Consider the following 20,282-nt stretch of genomic DNA (forward strand, 5'->3'; position numbering starts at 1 on the left):
ACAACTCACCTCTTGCATTCATTTGTGCTGCAATGTGAGTCCCAACTGCCACCATAAACACTCCACTCGTTTGGTTTTAGGAATAATCGGCCTAAAAAGACTCGTTTCAAAAAGTCCCCATTTGTGATGTCACAAAAATGGAAAGTAGAATGGAACCACCTCCCACGTGCAAGAGAGTTGTTGCTGGTGAAGCAGTGGCTCAACTAAGAGCCCCTCCCAAATATTAGAGCTAACAGCAGCCTGAGTGGAGGATGGTGGGCATGGCCAACTCCAGCTTGTCTTCTTAAAGTGACAGAACCCTGAAACGGCTCATTCTGGAAGGCTCTGAAGCTGTCATGTGAGATGGAGTTTGTGCAAATGATCATGTTTTGTATAGAATTATAATAACTTAAAGAAAAAGTCATGTTGATGACTGACAGTGTATGTGACCAAACTCCAAAAGTATTTACTCATCAATAATTGTTTATTTGTAGATTTCATTGAAACTTTTGATTAGTTTTAAGGTTATTTTCTGTGTAAAACTCATTAACAATGACCAGTTGTAGATGGCTTAATAAATGGCCTGTGTTCTACAGTACTGATATGCTAACAGCTAGTTCAAATGCTTGTCAAGTGTCCTATGTGCTACATTTTACTTGCTGAAGATACTCATGCTTGAAAAGTCACCACTCTCTCAAGACTGTTTTCTTTTCCACGGTTATATATGCTTGGAAGACTGGGGTTGCATTATAATGATGCTTTAATCCAATTTACCAGCTCCTTCATTTGGGGCACATTTGGCAAATTCACATTTTACATTAAACAAATTAGAATTACAGCTTAATTGCATTTCCTGCAACCAATAAGCCTGAATGGAGGCCTGGTATTATTTGGTTTTGTTGCTTTGTATAGGAGTGGCATTTTAGAAATAAAATCAGTTGAATGAAACTTCCGGCCTTTCACCCAATAAACACCCTCTCCACAACCCTATCATAACCACGGAGCTGGTTCAGTGATAGTTCTGTGCCAGAACCTGACATAACACAGTTTCTCATGCACCTATTTCTTGTTTGCAAACCAGTGCTAAACCTAGCACCAACTCCAAGCTAGTACTGGCTGAGATCCACTTTTTTTTTTCTTTCCTGCTCGCAATGGTGACACAATCAAGGTTTGGGGGCAGGATTACGAATGCAAAGCGAGGCGAAACACACAACTGCCTTTTTATTCGATAACTATGGACTACCTGTAGAAAATAGTGGAATAAAATATTTTTGTTGTCATTGTAACAAGTACAATGAACTTATATACACATCTTTGCAATCCCAGGAAAGTGTGGAAGCACAAAAGCAGTTAGAACATGGTGAATTCCATTGCTGAAATCTATGTCTGGATGAGCGTTTCACGTTTTCCTGTGTGGACCTAACGGTTGTGTTGTGGTGCTTTGGATGATGTGATGACGCAGCACGCACCAACTAAGTATTGGACTCTGGCACCGGGACCAAACTAGCAACATTTCGTTTTGATAGAAAAAGGGATGAAATGGTACAGAATATGGATGAATGGATGAATTGAAAGTAATTATATAATTTAATGCAAATGGTGTAATATGAAAATCACAGCAGTGAAAAGATTTATAAATATCAAAACCTGTAAATATAAAATCTGGTAGATTGCAGCCATTTTAGCCCTTTAAGCCACAAATATAAATAAACAATTAAAAACAATCTTTTAAAGAAGCAATGTGTAGTTTTTACCATTAATCTCTGGAAATATCCATCAAAATGTTGTTGAAAATGATTTTAATGATGACCAGTTTTGTAACATACAATAATCGGGCCTAAGCGGGTCTTATTTCTGGGAGATGCCATGTTTCTTTCTACGGGAGCCCGGTGAGGACAAAACTCATTTACAGATTTGTGGCAAACAGTCACTAAACTTTCACCATTCACTAAAGCTGTTGTTTTACACATTTACCTCTTCACTCATTGCCAGTGTTGAAAGGAAGTCTGGTCTGTTTGTCATTTTGCTGGAAGTTGAGCTCCCAGAGATTTTTGATCCTAATGGCCTTCCGTTGGTAAGGTCTTACTCGACTACAAAAGCACTGCTTGCTTGTAATGATTTAGGTATGCACTGCCCCCTATCGTCAAGAAAAACACACATTGTCACTTTAAATTGAACTATTAATTGACAAAATTTCATATAGCAACTATAGAATAGGTAAATCTTGCACCAGAGGGCAAAAGGCGTGTTTAGAACTGGATATGGAAGCTTTCTGATCCTGATTCTCCATCTGAATGTAGACATCAGTCTACAAGGGAGTTAAGGCAACACCAATACACATTGGTCTTTGAATAATCTGTTATTCAATCAGTCCCATTGGTTGTAAAAGCTATTTATCCTAACAGAGGCCATTCAGAAAGCCTTTACAATGGGTGCAAGCATTCCTGTGAAGTTTTAGCCCGAATATATCAAATTATTTGTTTTGCACTATAATTAAAATAAACTCATCTTCCCTGAGAGGAGACGGAACAAAAGAGTATGCTTATTTATAATCCCCAAGTTGTAGCTTTTGTTTATTTACTGGCAGTTTGACAGAACACGGCATCAAACTTCCTTTTCATTATCTTAAGAGTCTCAGGACCTCAGGTTTTTGGCTAGTTTAGCTATGCAATGTGTTTAAGCATTGAAATATTAATGGTGATGGTGACGTGTGTTCTTCAATGATGCAGATCAGAGGAAAGTCTAAAAGAGATTAAAAAATGCGAGCCACATCAAAGAAACAAAGCAAAGACTGATATATGAGCGGCTTTTTAGTTGTCATGTACATAATTAATGTAGTGTAGACAAAAGATAGAACAGACATTTGCCACTAGGTGGAGCTGGCAGCTCTTAAATTTAGTAATTTCAGAAGCAGAGATTCTGTCTCAGAAACACAAAAACCAGTTTGGATTTCTAGAAACTTTTTTTTACTTCAGCATTTGAAAAAATATAATTGCAATGACACTGAAGCGGTTTTCTTCAAATGCTTTGACTACAGGAATATTTTTAAAAAACATTTATATAATCACAGAATAGAACAGGGTAAAGTGCAAACAACAAATATAAAATAAATCTGAATTATGTTTAAAGCAACCATTTCACATTGTAACAAAGAAGCAATGGCTTTATTTTAAGTACAGTGTCAAACTCAATTAAAAAAAGCTTAAATATAAGGCATAAAACACTTGTGCCAGTAATAATGATAATTTAATATTTACATTTGTTTTTTTCATTAGCATTTTCATTTTTGGTGTAAATAAATCAATAAAACGGCTGAATTAAAAAGACTGTGCTATCTTAACTCTATGAAATAGTTGCTTTTGCAACATAAACACACATAAACACAGCATCTGCTTTACCATTCATCACATTAACACTGAGCTGGTTCATCAGTAAGGTTGTGTACAGTGTCCTAGGCAGCATCAAGCTCGCTGTGCTTATAGGAGCAAACGATTCAGTCTGCTCGGCTCCTTCTATCTGTTTTTCCCTCCTTTTCAGTGCTAGTTGTCTGACTCATTCTTCTTTTACATGCTCTCCCATCGGTTTAGTTTTGTCCTTCGATTATTATTTTCCAGCTGTTTCTGTTCAGTCTAGGTCTGCTTCTTTGACTCCCACTCCTGAAGACGAGGAAACAGCACAAAGGGAAGAAAACAACATTTAGAATTTTAATTGGTTCACGATAGTTGTGAATATAATATTTAATAAGTGCTTAAACATGCCTAATACACCTATTTCTAAAACCTTTACCAGGATTTGTGTTTTACTCAAAAACATGGAATTGAATCCTACACATCTAGTAAAAGATTTAGCTATAGGTAAAAAAAAATAAAATAAAAATCAACATTCATTTCATGTATCATCAGCAGTTTAAAGTCTCTTTCCGGAGTATTTACCGTAAATCCTCTAATACAGGCCGGTATTCAATTAAAGGCCGGGTCTCCAATTTTGGCCGGTGTCGGAGTCAGCGGAGGTGAATAATGGCCGGTCTCTTATTGTGGCCGGGTGGAATGTGGTAACAAGCAAGTACGGGGGGCGGTTGTGTCATCATCTCACTTTTGATTTGCCAGTGATAGACCACAAGGGTAACTTTAACCGTGCGGAGACGAAGAGGAGGCGAAAATTTGATATCAAGTTCAAAGAGAACGTGCTGATTATGCTGCAGAACACTCGGGGGAGCAGTAGCAGGGGTTGTATGAACTAGTCAACTTCACTATAGTGCAGGGGTCGGCAACCTGTTGCCATCAAAGAGCCATTATCACCCGTTTTCCACAGTAAAGAAAACACCGCAGCAGCTGCGGCGTTGTGGGCGGGGCCTACCATCAGACAGCAGAGAGCTGCTCACAACAGGTGACAGCAGCCGGTACCGGTCGCTCGTGTACGTCAAAGTTATCTTTCATAAGAAGATAATCAATAAAACGATTTATATAAAGTGGATCCAGAAGTTGTAGCCCGTCTCTGCCTACAATCCGTTGATATTTTTCACCCTGTTGGTGGTTTTACTGAGCAGGTGCCACTTTTGTCATACATTTCTTTTTAAAACATGTTTAGACTGTTCAGAATACAAATCCAGGCTCTGTCACGTTTTATTGTTGTAATTAAACTTTGTAGGTGGGGAAGGTCAGAAAAGGATCCAATCACTTTGTTTTCCCCTCATTTACAGTGACGGTGATAACTGCGCAGTGTGCCTGGCTCTGGTGTTAATCAAGTTAAATTATATCTCTTTGCAACAATTTTCACAAGAAAACAGAACAGTTAAAAGCAGGGCTTGTGTTGACCGGATAGTTCCCGTATTTGACTATTTATTTTGACAGAGAAAGAATAGAAAGAATTACCCCGACGCATGCAGACGAACTGACACTTTATTCGTTTCGCGCAGATGTAGCTAAATCACTAAAGAAATTATTCCCATCTGAGCTGGACACTGAGCTCAGCGCAGCTCGCTGTCAGCGCGTACGTACGGCACACAGTGAGCCAAAGATGTGGAGAGGGGCTTGGAGCACGTCGCACAACCAGAGCGCATGCAGGAAGATTCCTCCGACTGAAGCGAGACTTGTCACTTAGAAAATGTTCACTGATTATGAAACTTTGGCTGAATAGTGCTTGTTCCTGTCTCCAATGTGGTGACACATCCATGAGCCTGTCTGAGGAGAATCCCAGAATCTCGTCTTCAGCTCAGAATGTGCCAATATGATTACGCACAAGCGTGACGCGTCAACCCGGTCTCACAGTAAGACCAGGTTGGAACTGTTCAGGTTTACACAGACAATCTTCACATTTAGAATTGGCTTACAGATATAAAATTAATTCAGTAAAATATAAAGCATTTTATTTAAATATCCATTCATTATTTTACAAGCACAGAGAGCCACATCAGATGGATGGAAGAGTAACAATCAGGTGTCGCCACCTCAAAAACTAATTTAACACGCGATCGTTCATGTCGGTTCATTTCCTTTGATGTTTTCTGTCTTTTATTTGCGCCTGATGCGTTTCGCTGTGGAGCGGGGCACATCACCTTGTCCTCCGGTGACGCACCGATCACTGATGCGGCCGGCGCGCAGCGAGCACTCCGCTGTTTTTGCGGTTGGTAGATCTTTAGAACTGCAGTTCAAAGGTAACTCATGAGGTGAATATATATGAACCCAGGTAGCAGTTTTTCTTTAGAATTGAGAGGAGATGCAGGAAGATAATAAACAGACAGGACAGAAAAATAGTCAAATAAAAACAAGTTAGTTTTTGTGCCTGGTGGTTGCAACAAACAGACACCACTGAAGGTAATCAGAAGTGAGGAACAGAAAATGAAATAATTATTTTAATGTTTAGAGCAGCAGGAACTCTGAGAGGCTGCAGGCGCATCAGTGAGTTTGCAGCTGCTGTGCAGGGGGAGGGGAGAGAGGGCTGAAGCAGAAACTACCGTTGTTAAAAGAAATGTGTTTAACTTTGAAAATGTGGGCGCAATTTTAATTGTCAAAAACTTCAGCGACCCATTAGTTCATTTTGCTCAAATAGAAATTGAGGCCTGCCTCTAATTCTGGTCCTCCTTCCAATAAAGGCCTGGAGCTTGATGAGCTTGAGTCAAATACAGGCCCGGGCCTGTATTAGAGGATTTACGGTATCTTACTCAGTGGCACCATCTACAGGCTGACAAGCATATCACAAAAAAGTCTGTTGCTCTGTTTTTTTAAGATGGCGACTTCACGTTTCTTGTTTATAAATGTGCTTCTGTAGCTGAAAAAACAGAGCTAAAACATGTTGTTTTACAAGTATTATTCTCATGTCACGCTGTGTTTTCATATACACTTTCTTGTCCGTGAACAGTTCATCAACTCTGCATCAGCCGAGGTATTCCTTAAATTTGAAGCATCTAAGTGGTAGTCTGGTTGGCGCTCAGTTTCCTATTGCACGCAGCTCGGCGGGGTAGGGGGCGTGCTTAGCAAAAATAAATAAATAAATAAAACACGTATTGCTTACATTATATCACAGTACATGATAAGATAATCACTTTTACGGATTTCTGAAAAACCATACATAATTCCTGAAAGTAGAAAACTCCGGAAAGCTACTTTAAAGGTGAGGAACGCTGAAAATCATTTTTAAAACATTTTTTGTGATTACAATTGGCCACTCTGAATTTTTCATGCAGGCTGAACATCTACCTACATTTACCTCCTGCATTAGCTTCTGATAGAAAATAGACAATGAAACTACAAGATTTGAAAGCCTGACAGATCTACATCACACTGTCACTTAACATTCATGGACTCACCCATCTTGACCTGCAACGGGGAAGGCTGTTGTTGGTTAATGTTCAGGAAACAGTATAGAACATTTAGGCTAGTAGAAGCTAACTGTGAGCATTAGCAACTTCACCACAGAGCAGAACTCCTCCAGACTTGTGTTATTTGTGGAGATAAAATATCCATGCTGCAAAGTCAGTGATAGAGTCATGTTGCTGCTATCCACTGCAAGGCGAGATGTCCGAATGTCAGGAAATAAGATTATGACTTACAAGGCATTCATTCATACTAGAGATGGCTGCAAATATGCTGACTAAACAAGTAGTCCACACTTTTGAATGGTCAGAATTGTTTTCATCTATATTCCAAAAACACAGAAGAGTTTGCTGGTTGCTTTTGTAATCCATGTGCTTTCATCTGCTGTATGGCTGGGTGAAAAATCTGGACTTCGTCATTTATGAATATTTAATTAGGTGAAATCTGGATTTTTACCTTACTTCGTATGTTGGAAAATGGTCAGCCCGCATGTGTTTCATAACGCATACAACAAAGTTTGACTAAAGCAGTTTGCATGAATGCTTTCCACACAAATAACACCTTAGGGTCAATAATTTAGCAGAAAGAAGTATCTGCAGTTTTTTAAACTCATGTTGCAATTAGTTTGCTGTGTACCCAGCTGCTACTGCTAAAATCTGCTATTACTGTATAGCTAGCTTCACTGCTAGCTGATGTTAGCTTTCTGAACTACTTCTGGGCAATCCAACTGAGGAGCCTCCAGTTCACTTTTGTTACAAAGCATTAATGCAGCTAATTAAAGAAGGCAAACAGTCATTATTTCAGTACTTTTGCAAAGCTCTCTACTATAAATGAATGTCTTGTGAATCACCACTTAGAAAATGTTCATTTTCATGGCTGCGGTGTAGGCACCGTGACCCTTACCAGCCAGGGTAAAAAAAAGTATCTGATTAGAAGGCTACTTGAGTACTGAGTATCATCTGATCTAATATTTTTAAATTATGACATCAAACAGACAAAAAATAAGAAGTTATGGACAAATATAGGTGTGTTAATGACTAAAGGGGAAATATGTAAACAAATAAACAACATAATTAAAAAATAACACATTTTAGGCAAAATTTTGACACAAACTGAGGACAATATTTTTCTGATATACAGGGTTTATTTAGCTGTCTGAAAATGTAACACGTTTAAAAAAAATACCGCGATAATACCGAAAACCGTGATAATTTTGGTCACAATAACCGCGAGGTTAGATTTTCACACCGTGACAGCCCTAGCTACCTCTGCGATGTGCGTAACGATTAAAATATCAGCACATCTGCAGCCTTGAATAATCAAAATAAATGATCAAAATGGGAAGTAAACAGTCATTGTGAACCCTGTCATTTAACTGTTTTGCCTTCTTGTGAAGACTGTTGCAAACAGGAACATTAAACTTGATTAACACCAGAGCCGCGCACTACGCCGTTATCTCCATCTCTGTAAATGAGGCAAAAAGTAATTAATCGGATCCTTTTCTTACCTTTTCAACAAAGTTTAATGTAAAGTTTAGTTCAGAACAAAGTTTAATTACAATAATCCAACGAGACAGAGCCTGGATTTGTATTCTGAACAGTTTAAACATGTTTAAAAGGAGACGTGTGAAGCGTCAAACAGCATCATCTGCTCAACATTAAAACCACTAACAGGGTGAAAAATATCTCCCGGTAAGTACTCTCGACACAGACGGGCTACAAGTTCTGGGTCCATTTTATACAAATTGTTTTATTAATTATCTTCTGTTGAAAGATAACTATAAGGCACATGAGTGAATGGTATTGGTTGCTGCCACCTGTTGTGATCGAATAAAGCAGCTCTCTGCTGTCTGAGGGTAGACCCCGCCCACAACGCCGCGGCTGCTGCGCCTCCCAGTGTTTTCTGTGGGAAATGGGTAATAATGGCTCTTTGATGGGAAAAGGTTGCCGACCCCTGTACTACAGCGTGATCAACAATGGCGGGAGGAGAGATAGGTGCATTTTCTAGCTGGAAATATAGTCACTATTTTGAGTTTGTATCAGCTAAAGATGAAAATATTAAGGTTTTGTTGTACACTCTGTGCTGGCTCTGTGTTTTATTTTTTATGAATACTATATATTTTAAGTGAGGTCAAGAAAGACTGTTTTTATTTTATTTTTATACAAACATTCATTATGTCAGAGTGTTAGCAAAACCAGTTGTAGTTTTTATGTTGAGGAAGTGGAAAGTGTTTTTGGTAGATGCTGAAAGTAACTAATAAAGTAAGTCATAATCTAACTTAGTTACTTTTAAAATGAATGAATCAGTAAAGTAACTAAGTTACTTTTGGAAGTAGTAATCAGTAGTCAGTAATCAGATTACTATTTCAAGGTAACTGTGGCAACACTGGGCACTAGCCTCAACATGACTCTAAACTTTTTGCTTTTATTTTTTTGTTACTTTTTATTTTGAGTTTGACATTGTACAACTTGGTTTAACAACCCTGACGTTGAGCAGGACAATCACAAAAGCAAAAAGAAACAAATAAATAAATTAATTATTTTTAAATAAATAAATAAAGGAGAGAAAAAAAAATTCTATAAATAGAAATGCAATCATTTAGTTTCATCGCTAAGATTAAGTTTTCCACGTATACATCAGAGTAGACAACCGGCAAAACAACAACCCAATACGTCACATTACTAAGTATTGCTCGACATACTCCCATCTATCCCGGAACCGATCCACCTTCATTTGAAGTATGGACGTCATCTTTTCCATTACGTATATTTGTTTAATTCTCTCTTTCCATTCCTTTATAGTTGGGGAGTTCACCTCCTTCCATTTTACTGTTATAATTTTCTTTGCAGCCAATAATAGAATATGGGCGATGTAACTTTGGTCTAAGTTTAATATTTTGTTTGATGTAGCCCCCAACAGATAGAACAAAGGATGTGAAGGTAGCTCCTTTCCCAGAATTTTTTCCAACTCTTCCTTTATGTCTTTCCAATATTTAAGAATAACTGGACAGTTCCAGAATATATGAGAGTGGTCCCCCACCTCCCCACAGTTCCTCCAGCAAAGTGGGGACAGGTCATCTTTTGCAAACCCTGACACAACTACGGGGGTAAAAAAGTACCTAGTTTTTATCTGCCAATCAAATTCCTTCCACATTTGGCTGTTGATCCCCCTATGAGTTTGTCTACATACATCTTCCCACTGTTCATCTTCAATTAGTATATTTAATTCTAGTTCCCATTTCTCCTTTATATATTTCGTATTATGTGTAGAGCCAAGAAAGAAGCTTCTATATAGATTAGTAACATAGCCTTTTACTTGGGATTTTTTTCCTATGCGTGAAATAAAATATTGTTCTATTGCATTTGGCTGTTTATAAAGTCTTTCTTTCTCTCTATGATTCATGATATAATGCCTTATCTGAAAATATTTATACATGTCGTTCATGGGGAGATCGAATTGTTCCCTAATTTGCGAGAATGTTTTAAGCTCTGTTTCTCCAAACAACTGGTCCAGAATTATAAGACCCTTATTCGACCATTTTTTAAACCCCGAGTCTAATTTGGATGGGGGGAACCCGATGCTATCCAGTATTGACATGGTCCGGGAAATAGAACCCTTGTCATTCAGCATTTTCTTTACTTTCCTCCAGACCCTCAGAGTATGTTTTATGATTATGTTATCCACTTTTAATTTCTGGATATTTTTTGGGTTAAGGAATGGTAAAAGTGTCAGTTCCGTACCTTTAATTTCGCCTTTTTCTATCTGTTTCCATATTAGGTCCCTATCTCCCTCCAGCCAGTGAACTATCGCTGTTAATTGGGCTGCCCAGTAATAATATTTCAAGTTAGGCACTGCTAGTCCCCCTTTCTCTTTTGGCAGCTGAAGTGTCTTAAGTCTTACCCTTGGTTTTTTATGTTGCCATATAAATTGAGAGATCATTTTGTTCAGAGTCTTAAATATTGGAGCGGGGATTCTTATGGGAAGGGATTGGAACAAAAAGAGAAAGCGTGGTAGAACATTCATCTTAATTGTCTCAATTCTGCCAAATAGAGATAGAGGGAGAATCATCCATCGGGTCAGGTCAGCCTTGACCTGTTTGATTAGTCTTGTGTAGTTTGCTTCAAACAGAGCTGTAGGTTGGGGTTTCAGCACTATCCCTAGGTATCTAAGCCCTTTATTAGTCCTATGAAAGCATACCGTTTTATTTAGTTCTTTTGGCCAGTCCCCCATAACCATCATTACTTCTGATTTATTTTGATTAATTTTATATCCTGAGATTTCTACATATGTATCTAGATTGTTAAGCAATGCTGGTACTGATGTTTTTGGATTTTTTATAAAAAGTAAAATATCATCTGCAAACAAAGCAATTTTGTGGACTGTCCCTTCTCCATCTCTTATTCCCTGAATCAACTTGTTCTGGCGGGTTATCTCTGCCAGTGGTTCGATACTCAAGGCAAAAAGTACAGGTGATAACGAATCTCCCTGCCTCACCCCTCTTTCTACCTTAAAAATTTTTGAACAATAACCATTTATTCTTACTGCTGATTTTGGGTTTTTATATAAAACATTGAACCAATCTACAAACTTTTTCCCAAAGCCCATTTCCAAAAGAGTATATTTTAAAAAGGTCCAGTCTACCCGGTCGAAGGCTTTCTCTGCATCTAAGCTCAGGAGCATGGATGTCTGCTTATCTTTCTTCATTATTGACTGTAGGTTTAAACCTCTCCTCACATTATTTGTGCCTTGACGTCCTAAAATAAAACCTGTCTGGTCTGGTTTAATTAATTTCTTTATATGTATCTGTATTCTAGATGCTATTATTGATGTCAGTATTTTATAGTCTACACAGAGCAGGCTTATAGGGCGATAGCTGGGGCATTGGAGAGGGTCTTTCCCTTCCTTGTGCAGAACTGTAATAATCGCTTCTTTCCATGAATCGGGAGGATTCCCTGAGTCTAATACATAATTATATAGTTTACATAGTATAGGGGTAAGTTCTGTAATAAAGGTTTTATAGTATTCCCCTGCAAAGCCATCCGTGCCTGGCTAGCTATTATTTTTAAGTTTATTAATACCATTTCTAACTTCAGTCTCTTTTATTGGTTCTGTAGCACTTTCTTCTTCTGACAATCTATCCAACTTAAGAGTTTTATAGAAATCTTTTATCCCGTCTAATTTAATGGCCAAAGCTTGGCCTGTATATAATTTATGATAATATTCTGCAAAGACCTCTGAAATCCCTTTTGGGCTCATTTCTACCTTATTCATATTTAATGAATTAATTTTAGGTATTATACGGGTGGCTTGGGTTTTTCTCAGCTGAAAAGCTAAAAGTTTACTTGCTTTATTCCCCATTTCATAATATTTTCTTTTTATAAATCTTAGGGCTCCTTCTGCCTTATACGTTAGTAGACCGTCAAGCTGAGCTCTTATATCTTTCAAGTTATCCAGTGTTTCCTGTCGTCCATTTTGTTTATGTTCCTTTTCCAACTTTTTTATTTCTGTCTCTAATTCTATCCGTTTTCTCTCCTTCTCTCTTTATTCCAGAACCTATAGAGATGAGTTTACCTCTTATTGTAGCCTTTCCCGCATCCCATAGCACTGTTGGTGAAACCTCCCCATTATCATTTATGTCAAAATATTCTATTAGGGCTGATCTCACTTCCTCTCTTACATGCTTATCTGTTAGTAGGGATACATTAATTCTCCAGTATCTACTCTGAGTTTCTGATCCTATGTCCAGCCTCATAGTAACTGGACTATGATCTGAGATTGTAATTGGTTCAATTTTGCATTCTTTAATTCTAAATGTGTCTTTCTTAACTGTAAAGAAGTAATCTAATCTTGAGTAGCTTCCATGTACCTGTGAATTGAAAGTAAAATCTTTTTCGTTTGGGTGGAGATGGCGCCAGCAATCTATTAGCCCCAGCTCTTCAATCATGCTTGTTAGACTTTTAGATTTTTTGTTTTGTGGTTTCGAGGAGGTAGGTAATTTGTCTAACTTATAATTGATTACGCAAATGAGGTCACCCCCAATGAGAATCAAACCTTTCCCTCTCTCCGCAATTAGTTGAGCCATTTTTTCGAAAAATTTCGGGCAATCTTCATTTGGTGCATAAATATTTAGTACCGTTAACTTAACCCCTGCAACTGATCCAACCACCATAACATATCTACCTTTTTTGTCCTCGATTACCTCTTCATTAGAATAATAAACATTTTTATTAAATAATATAGCTACTCCTCTTTTTTTTCCGTTGCCATATGAGGCACTGTATACTTGATCTACCCACTTTCTTTTTAATTTTTGGTGGTCTGTCTCTGACAAATGCGTTTTCTGTAGCAGAGCTATAGAGCATTGCATTTTTTTGAACTGGCCCAGGATCTTCTGCCTTTTAATTGGATTATTGATCCCCTTTATATTATATGTAACTACTTTTAAGTAGTTCATTGCTATTTTGTTTAAGAAATTTATTACCTTTTGATTGCATGCAAACACAAATAACAACAAATAAACAAAAATCTAACTGCACATACACATACATATTATAATAAAGATTAAACCTACTTGTCAGTACAACATCTTCCTTTATATAACTTTTTGCTTTTAAATCAAGACAAGACAGAAGTTCTCATCTTTGGACTAGAAATCCAGAAAAGGAAATTGCTTAGTCAATCACCTGACCTGAATGGCATTACATTAATCTCTGAGAACAATGTAAGGAACCTTGGTGTTATCTTTGACCAGGACATGTCATTCAAATCCCAGGTTAAAGAGGTTTGTAGGATTTCCTTTTTCCACCTTCGGAATATTGCTAAGATTAGAAGCATCCATTCCAGGAGTGATGCTGAAAAAACTAGTTCATGCATTTATTACATCAAGACTGGATTACTGTAATTCATTACTCTCAGAAAGTCCACAGAGTGTAGTTAAAAGTCTCCAGCTTGTCCAAAATGCTGCAGCTAGAGTTCTGATGAGAATTAAAAAGAGATCATATCTCTCCTGTCTTAGCTTCCCTACATTGGCTACCTGTTAAATTCAGAATAGATTTTAAGATCCTCCTTCTCACATATAAAGCTCTTAATAATCAAGCTCCATCATACATCAGTGATCTGATTGTTCCATATGTTTCTAACCAAGCACTTCGCTCTCAGACTGCAGGTCTACTGGTGGTTCCCAGAATATCTAAAATTAGGATGGGAGGCAGATCTTTTAGTTATCAGGTTGAACCAGCTCCCAGCCTTAGTCCGTGAGGCAGACACTTTGTCTACTTTTAAGACTAGACTTAAAACATTTTATTTGATAGGGCCTATGGTTAAAATCTGATGTTAGCCTAAATCTGGACAAGTGGGGGATTACAGGGAGGTGGAGTGTACAGTCGGTAAAGACGGCTCTCCCTTGCCCTGACTCCAACATGCCTCCATCTAAATAGGATAGGTTATCCAGAGTCATCTCTGTAGTTATGCTGCTATAGGCTTAGACTGCTGGAGGATACACTGACCACTTTTCACACTCGACTACTTTCTTCTACAGTCTGCTCTTTAACTGTATTATTTTCTGCAATTTCAGCTGTTAGCTTTATTTTCTCTGTAAGTGTTTTTCTCCACAGAAGAAGCAACAATGATGTTCTGCTGAGCTGTGGTGGCCTCATGGAGGGGGCCATCGTCTAGCACACTGCTGCTAACCACTAAAACATTCTCTCTCTCCTGATAATAACGTTGGTTACGTATTGTAACCCCAGATTCTATGAGTCTAGTCGCAGCCCTTAAGCGAGCTGCTATTGGAAGGATGATCTCTGCATCAGCCAATCATGAAGAGCTTAAATGTACGCTCACCAATAGTGGGCCCCCTCGTGGTATATAACCGCAGTGACCCCACTGCTCGCCTCCAATGGCTCTTATTCCATCATAACCAGTGGGGCCAAGTGGCTTAAGGGCTGCGACTAGACTCATAGAATCTGGGGTTACAATACGTAACCAACGTTCTATTTCGTCTAGTCTTAGCCCTTAAGCGAGCTGCTATTGGAAAAAAGCGCAGCTGGATGGGTTTACGCCACACTGGTTAACACAACCAATGGACACACCCAATCAATCTCCTTTAGTGAGGGACGTTCAGCCTCAGACCAGGCTTAAAGACTGAGGCAGCCACGATAAGAGAGGGGCCCTCACTAAAAAAAACATCATCCACGAGAGGATGACATCCATCTCAGCAAGGCCAGTGAGGTGCCATAAGCATTCATTCAGCCTGCTGGGGTCCAAGCACTGAACGAGTGATGGAACCTGAAGACACATCTCGTAAATAATAACGAGTAAAGGAACAGGATGAAGCCCATGAAGCAGCCTGACAAATGTCTTCCATCGACACACCACTGTGGAGCGCCATCGAAGAGGAAATCCCCCTGGCTGAGTGAGCCCTGAGTGCCTCAGGGGAATCCTGCCCCGATGACGTGTAAGCGAGGGAAATGGCTTCACACAGCCAGTGCGAAAGATGCTGGGTCGACAGCGCCTGACCAAGGGAAGACTCCCTGTAGTGCACAAACAGGTTTTGTGAACGACGAATCTCCGAAGTGCGTGACACATACCGTACAAGCGCGCGCACCGGGCAGAGAAGGTGAGAAGCCGCTTTCTCCTCAGAATTATGGGGAGGAGGAAAAAGTCCAGCCAATGAAATTGACCTGGATTTGAAGGAAGCATTAATGCTTTTGGGCACAAAGGCTGGATTGGGGCATAAAACAGCAGACCCGCCATCTTCCCGGATCCTGAGGCATGCGGGAGCCACTGAAAGGGCGGTCAGGTCACTCACTCTCTTAACTGATGCTAGCGCTAGCAGCAATGCAGTTTTAAGGGACAGGAACTTGAGTGAGACCTGGTCCAAGGGTTCAAATGGGGCTTTGGATAAGCCGTGCAGAACCACCGTTAGATCCCACTGGGGAAAAAGCGGGCGGGACACAGGTCTGTTCCTCCTGACACCTTTTAGAAAACGTTTTGTGAGGGGATGATTGAAAACAGATCTATCTCCAAACCCTTGGTGACAGGATGAGATAGCTGCAGCATATGTTTTAATAGTGCTGAAGGCGAGGCCCCTGTCCATCAGTATCTGCAGAAACGATAGGACATCCGCCAGCTGGCAGGAGAGCGCTTGAACATTCCGCTCTGTGCACCATTTCTGGAAAGCTGCCCATTTAGCAGCGTAAGACGCAATGGTAGAGGGCGCCCGCACACTCTGAATCGTGGCGACCACATCATGCGGCAGCCCAGAAGCCTCTAAGCGTGACCGCTCAGCGGCCAGACCCACAACCGTTGGCCTATTTCCGGAGGATGTTTGATTATTCCATCCGCCTGGAGAAGGGCGTCCGCCCTCCACGGGAGCCTCCACGGGGAGCCGGACACTAGCGCTTGCAGGTCCGGAAACCATGACGCGGACAAGCGCCTGGGAGCCACCAGAATCACCGAGAGCCGTTCCGACCGAATTCGGTCTAAGAGACGGGGAATCAGAGGGACTGGTGTAAACGCATAAAGGAGGGCTCGAGGCCAGGGCTGGTGTGAGAAGGCGTCCGCCCCGAGCGGAGGTCCGTCCCGGGGACTCAGGGAAAACCACAGGCGACACTGAGCGTTTTCGCGAGCCGCAAACAGATCCACAGACGGTTCCCCGAACCTGATCCAGATCTGTGATATCAGTGCGGGATGCAGACGCCAGTCGGAGTCGCGGGGTCCCCCTCTCGACAGGATGTCTGCCGCTACATTCAGGACCCCCGGAATGTAGATGGCTCTGATGGACAGCAGGTGGACATGTGTCCAACACAGTAAATCTGTGGCGACACGCAACAGAGGGAGGGATCGAACTCCCCCTTGGCGATTTATGTAGGCTGCCGCCACCTGGTTGTCTGTGTGAACTTCGACATGACGGCCCTCGAGAAGGGCAGCAAAGTGTCTGATCACATTCCTCACTGTCATAAGCTCCAACATATTTATGTGCTCGTGCGTGTGGGAGGGCCAACGATCTGCCACCGTATGGGACAAGCACGTGCCCCCCCACCCCGACAGTGACGCATCCGTAAACACAGATACGTGTGACGCAGGACGTCCGATGGGAACCCCGCGTGAGAGGATGCAGGGGTTCCCCCAGTGAGCGAGGTCCCCGCCCACTGAAGGGGGAATCCTCAACATACGTCTCTTCTGACGTATCGGGTGCACCCGGAGGCGGGTGAACCAACGTTGCAAGCGCCTCGTGTGCAGCAAGCCTAGCGGCACCACCAAATGGGCTACGGACATCATGCCCAGGAGTTTCATGACTAACAGGGCTCTCACGATCTTGCGGGGTTGTACACGGGAGATCACCGTGGAGAGATCTGCCGCTCTTGCAGGCGACAAACGTGCTCTCATTAGGGAGGCGTCCAACTCCACCCCGAGATACACAATCGACTGGGATGGAAGAACGGAGCTCTTTTCCCAGTTTATAGAAAACCCCAGGGTCGACAGATGCTCTGTCAACCTCCTGGTTTGCCGTGACGCCTCGTCCTTGGACCGAGCGCACAGGAGAAGATCGTCCAAGTAAAATAAAACCCTCATTCCCTCCGTGCGCAGTGGCTGCAGCGCGGTCTCCAGACATTTGGAGAAGGTGCGCGGGGCTAGCGAGTAGCCGAAAGGGAGGCGATTGAACTGATATTGAACTCCCTTGAACGAAAAACGCAGAAACTTCCGGTGATTTGGAATTACTGGTATGTGGAAGTATGCGTCTTTCAGGTCGATTGACGTGAACCAATCCCCGGGGCGCACATATTCCAGGACTTGTCTCATCGTTAACATGCGGAAATGCATTACTGCTATGGAGCAGTTGAACAGGGACAGGTCGAGAATCGGTCTCATTCCTCCCGACTTCTTCGGTACTATGAAGTAGCGGGAGTAGAAGCCCGAGAGCTCTTGTCCGCGAGGGACTCGTGAAATAGCGTCCTTGGACAGAAGTTCCCGCAACTCCAGCTCTAGGGCCTGAGACTGTGCTTGCGATGTGAACGTCGTCTCCACGATCCCGTTGAAGGGAGGTGGAGTGACCTGAAAATGAAGTGTGTGACCGCAATGAATGGTGTCCGAAATCCATTTGCTCATGATACAAAGGCGGCGCCACTCGTGCGCGCGTTCCGACAGTGGACGCGTGTGCGCGGTCACGTGAGCAACGACTGAGGGTTGTGCATGCGCCCTTACCGCCGTCGCCCGTACCAGAGAACTGGGGGCGACCCATGGAGGGCTGCGCTCGAAAGGGCGAGTGCGAAACAGCTGGAACAGGCTGGTCCGCACCGCGGAGCGTGGAGTCCGAGAGTGAAGGACGAGTGGGAGCCGAGCCTGTGCACGGGGGCGACAGAGTGCCCACGGATGAAGCCGCGCACTGTGCCGCCGCGCGTGGTCGAGACAGCGACCTGACATCTCGCCCCACCCGACGATGTAGTGAGAGCTGGGAGAGTTGGGCCCGGCAGGATGCTGGGGCCGGAGCGCAAATGGAGCGCACCCTTACGGTTGGCCGTATATTATGACTGCCTGCAGGAACATGTATGCGTGCAGCAGTGCTTGGTGTGGGGAACATGTGTGAGAACTCGGCAGAGGATTCTGCGGAGGACTGTAGGATTGTGCTCTTTGAGTGACATGTTTTGGGTTTTATTTCAAAACCAACATCAACATCATTACAATCATGTACACACACATTCCCCCCAAAGAGTCACTTCCGTGGCTGTTTTCGGCGAGGCTCGTGCACCTGGGACTGCCAAGACGGCGTCTGCTGGCCCCGCCGGAACCGTTGCCCGCCATCTCGCTGGTCCCGCTGATGCGGAGCCGAAGCGGGAGGCCGGCTCAGTGGAGCGGACGGTGCAGCTGGGCGTTTGAAGCTTCCGCGCCGTTCGTCCCATCCTCTGGCAGAACGGCCGGAGTGCGAGGCTGACCGAGGGTGAACCAGGTCTCGTACCGTAGCCGATAGTTCGGCCGTCTTCTGAGCCCTCTCAATGACGCCCCTAAGATGGGGACCAAACAGAACATCGGTGGTGATGGGGCCGTCCAGCATCTCCCTTTGCAGATGTTCCGGAATGGAGGGCAGGGCCTTGAGCCAGATCGCTCGCTGGATGAGGGTCTGCCAGGCAGCGATGCGAGCAGAACCGGTGAGCACAGCAGCACACAAATTGAGGATAGCATCAGCAGTCTTAGTAATGACGGCTTTCGACTCCTCGGGGGCTTCCAGCTCCTCCATCATCCTCGAGACGCCGAAGGCAAGGAGGGCGATGTTATTCCCTGCAGCGCCGGTCTGAAAGGCACACTGATGTGCGCGGTCGGTGAGCCGCGTCCGCTGCTGGTCATGTTTTGAAGCGGGAACAGCTCGCGGGCCAGCGAGGTGGCTCTTGGCGCCAAACAGCGAGGCCAAGTCCGGCTCTAGCGGAGGAACGGACGGCCAGCCTTGGTCGGAAAACCCCTCGACCTTGGTGATGGGCGCATAGGTGGAGACTGGCGCCTTGAGCTTGGCAGGCTCGGAGAAGGCGGCAGACCAGCAGCTCATAGCAGCGGGAAAGCGCGGCCAAATAGGGTCTAGACAGCGTGTCTGAGTTGCCCCGAAGATTCCCGCCAAATCATCCGCTTCAGGCGGGGCTGGTTCTGGCACAGCTAGCCCCTTGTGGGCTGCTGCCGCAGAAATGATGGCGGGCAGCTCCTGGAGCAGTGCTCTTACTGCTGGCAGGGAGGAGCGAGAAGCCACTGGGGCAGAAGGACCCGCTGGGCGGAGCTCATCGACCTCCGTTATGTCTAGGAGGGATGCCGCCTCGTCGTAGTTCTCGCTGTCGGTGACGTCATCCAGCCGGTTGAAGCCAGCCGGCTCCTGACCGGCGTCGAAGAAATCCAACGCCTTGTCCAGCGGGTACGAGTCAGCCACCGGAAATTCTTCGTCGGCGGCGGGAGTGAAGTACTCGACCCGGCGAATCTTCTCTGCCACGGGCAGAGCGGCACAGAACGGGAACGAGGCCTGCGGGGTCAAGGCCAGGCCAGCGTGGTGAGCCCCGAGACAGACCTCATACTTAGCGTGCAGGTCTCCGCTGGAAATGGAGCCCGACTGGCAGGTCGGGCAGGGTCTGGCGTCGCTGGACATGGCTGGTAAGTCTTCTCGGATAATCTTGCTCTTTCTGGATAAATTTGCTCTTTAAGAAGCTCTCAGCTTGGCATGAAGAAAAAAAGGAGGCGAGCAGTGGGGTCACTGCGGTTATATACCACGAGGGAGCCCACTATTGGTGGGCGTACATTTAAGCTCTTCATGATTGGCTGATGCGGAGATCATCCTTCCAATAGCAGCTCGCTTAAGGGCTAAGACTAGACGAAATAGAACTTTTTGCTTTCCTTGACGTTGGATGTGTTACTGCTAGTTTACCCATTTAATTATAGATCCACTAGGATAAATACAATAAAGTTTATCTTTCACCAAATAGAATATTTACTAAGAAATCACAATATAACTATAGACACATT

The 20,282-nt window shown here is 43.1% G+C and overlaps 1 protein-coding gene across 1 annotated transcript in view; it reads right to left on the reverse strand.

Annotated features, from left to right (window-relative positions):
* Nucleotides 1-3,127: 3,127 nt before the first annotated feature.
* afap1l1b (actin filament associated protein 1-like 1b) overlaps nucleotides 3,128-20,282 on the reverse strand; it is a 38,832-nt gene continuing 21,677 nt past the window's right edge. The window contains exon 19 of the mRNA XM_015961350.3: nucleotides 3,128-3,635. Within this exon, the coding sequence (XP_015816836.3) occupies nucleotides 3,609-3,635 (27 nt within the window). The 3' untranslated portion in view covers nucleotides 3,128-3,608. The remainder of the gene's footprint in view (nucleotides 3,636-20,282) is intronic.

The sequence above is a fragment of the Nothobranchius furzeri genome, chromosome 10, assembly GCF_043380555.1.
Source record: "Nothobranchius furzeri strain GRZ-AD chromosome 10, NfurGRZ-RIMD1, whole genome shotgun sequence".
NCBI lineage: Eukaryota > Metazoa > Chordata > Actinopteri > Cyprinodontiformes > Nothobranchiidae > Nothobranchius > Nothobranchius furzeri.